This window comes from Chenopodium quinoa, unplaced genomic scaffold, assembly GCF_001683475.1.
Source record: "Chenopodium quinoa cultivar QQ74 unplaced genomic scaffold, ASM168347v1, whole genome shotgun sequence".
Lineage (NCBI taxonomy): Eukaryota > Viridiplantae > Streptophyta > Magnoliopsida > Caryophyllales > Amaranthaceae > Chenopodium > Chenopodium quinoa.
The window spans coordinates 1,970,606-1,972,577 of NW_018744620.1; the positions used below are offsets into that span (position 1 = coordinate 1,970,606).

Consider the following 1,972-nt stretch of genomic DNA (forward strand, 5'->3'; position numbering starts at 1 on the left):
CTCTCTCTTTTAAAGTTATATAATCTACTACCTCCGTTAATTGTTACGAGTATTTGCAAATTTGGATATCGTTTATGAGATATAAAAAATTCAAATTTGCAGATAGTTTTTAACGGAAGTAGTAATGGACATATAGACGAAGAGCTAATGAGCCCAATTCTTACCCAAAGCACGATCTATCAACTTTTTTTTTTGATGAGAGGATCATCATCATTATCATCACTATTATTATACATATAAGAAATTATAGAATGAAATGTACTCCGTATTAATTATCTCGATCTACACATATTTTGTCTTTCTTAAAGATATAAGTAGTACCATTTTAGAAAATGCATTAAAAGCTTATATGTGTCTCAAGGGTAGCAAATAGGATTACCCTATTATTAAAGAACTTAAGCTAAAAACTTTGATTTGGTAATAGTTAAATCCACTTGTACAAAAGTTTGTAAGCTACTACGTTAAACTAAATCAAATTCAGTGGTGATTTAAGGTCATTTTTATTTTTATGAATTAATGGGCAAGACCCTTAGAGAATGGGGATGAAGGATAAGAGAATCTCCACCCTCAAGTTGTTTGTAATGAGCACTGTTCTCACAAACTCTTTGTCGTGAGATACAATCCTTACCAGTATACCAAGTACTTAAGATGAAGAATATAAAGATGGAGAAATTTTAAAATTTATTGGCATTATTACCATTTTATGTATGAATGAACAATAAAAAATCAAACGTTCTTCCGAGTAACACAAACAAAAACAAATAATGATATTAGATACAATTTGATCAAACATCATAAAATGTACTCTTCTATATCCCTTAAAAAAGGAAACCAGTGGTAAGAATTCCAACCACTGCAACAAATCCCATTCCCATACTCTTCAAACCATAAACACCATTATCCTTGGCTTCAGCATCAGCAGAGTCAGTCGCAGGACCTTCTGCGGCTTTGCCATCCGACTTCGAGTCACTGGACTTCGGTTTTGTTGCCGAGCCTACTGGAGAGCTCTTAGGAGACTTTGCTTCGAACAACGCCGGGGGCAACAACACCTTATCAACCTGATAAACAGCCAAAGGAAACTTCTCCCTCAAGGCATTGTTCAACTGAGTTGTAACCTTTCCAGATGACACATTAACCTGTCTATTACCAATGGAGACAATCTCGAGAGTAAAAGCCTCGCCGTCATCGCCGGTGGCTTGGGTTCTGACAGGGTTACTGATGGTCTCAAAGTTGTCAAAGCTGTTAAACTTTGGGAGGACATGATTGAGAACAAGTTTTACTTGATCCTGATCTGAGAGATTGTTGATTGTACCTGGTTTAAGGTTTTGGAATGCGTTATCGGTGGGTGCGAAGACGGTCATGCCTTCAGTGGACGTGTTCACCTGGTTGGCAATCTGGTTGCCGACTTGGGTGGACGCTAGAAGGCGCATGAAGGTTGTGTATTGCCCTGCCTTCTCTAGGATGGCTGTGAGGTTAACAGGGCCAGCTGGCGCGGGGCCAGGGGCCGCTGGGGACTGAGCCATACAGTGGCCGCAGGCGAGTGTGGCCACTAGGGCAACTAGGGAGAGTTTAAGGAAGAAGGCCATTTTTTGAGAGTGTGTACAACAACTGTATGTAGAATGTTGTTGTTTGTTGAGTTTAGTGAATGAGAGGTGAGATTTATGGTACAAATTTGTGTAGAGGTGGAATGAGCTGGCTATGTTAAGTTATCCAACTTTTTAAAAAAAAAACTTAAAATTTTTATTAAATAAAATCAAGAGGGTTGGCCAAGATAGAATAAAAATCTTTGGACTACAATGTGCTAACAACTCGAATGTGTACTGTTCTTCACAGTGTTATACTCTCTTCATTTTATTTTCCTTTGTCTTATTTGCTTTCTAATACAGTTTTCAATGTATTTATTAGAATATATGTTTTTTTTTTTTTTTTTTTGGACAACCATATAAGTACTATTATATTCAACTAACTATTA

General features: G+C 37.1%; 1 protein-coding gene across 1 annotated transcript; it reads right to left on the reverse strand.

Moving 5' to 3' along the window:
* Positions 1-658: 658 nt before the first annotated feature.
* Positions 659-1,697, reverse strand: LOC110700174 (fasciclin-like arabinogalactan protein 9). The gene has a single exon (XM_021877684.1). It carries the CDS (start codon positions 1,584-1,586, stop codon positions 819-821), a length of 768 nt encoding a protein of 255 aa, XP_021733376.1. The 5' UTR covers positions 1,587-1,697; the 3' UTR covers positions 659-818.
* Between the last annotated feature and the right edge of the window lie 275 nt (positions 1,698-1,972).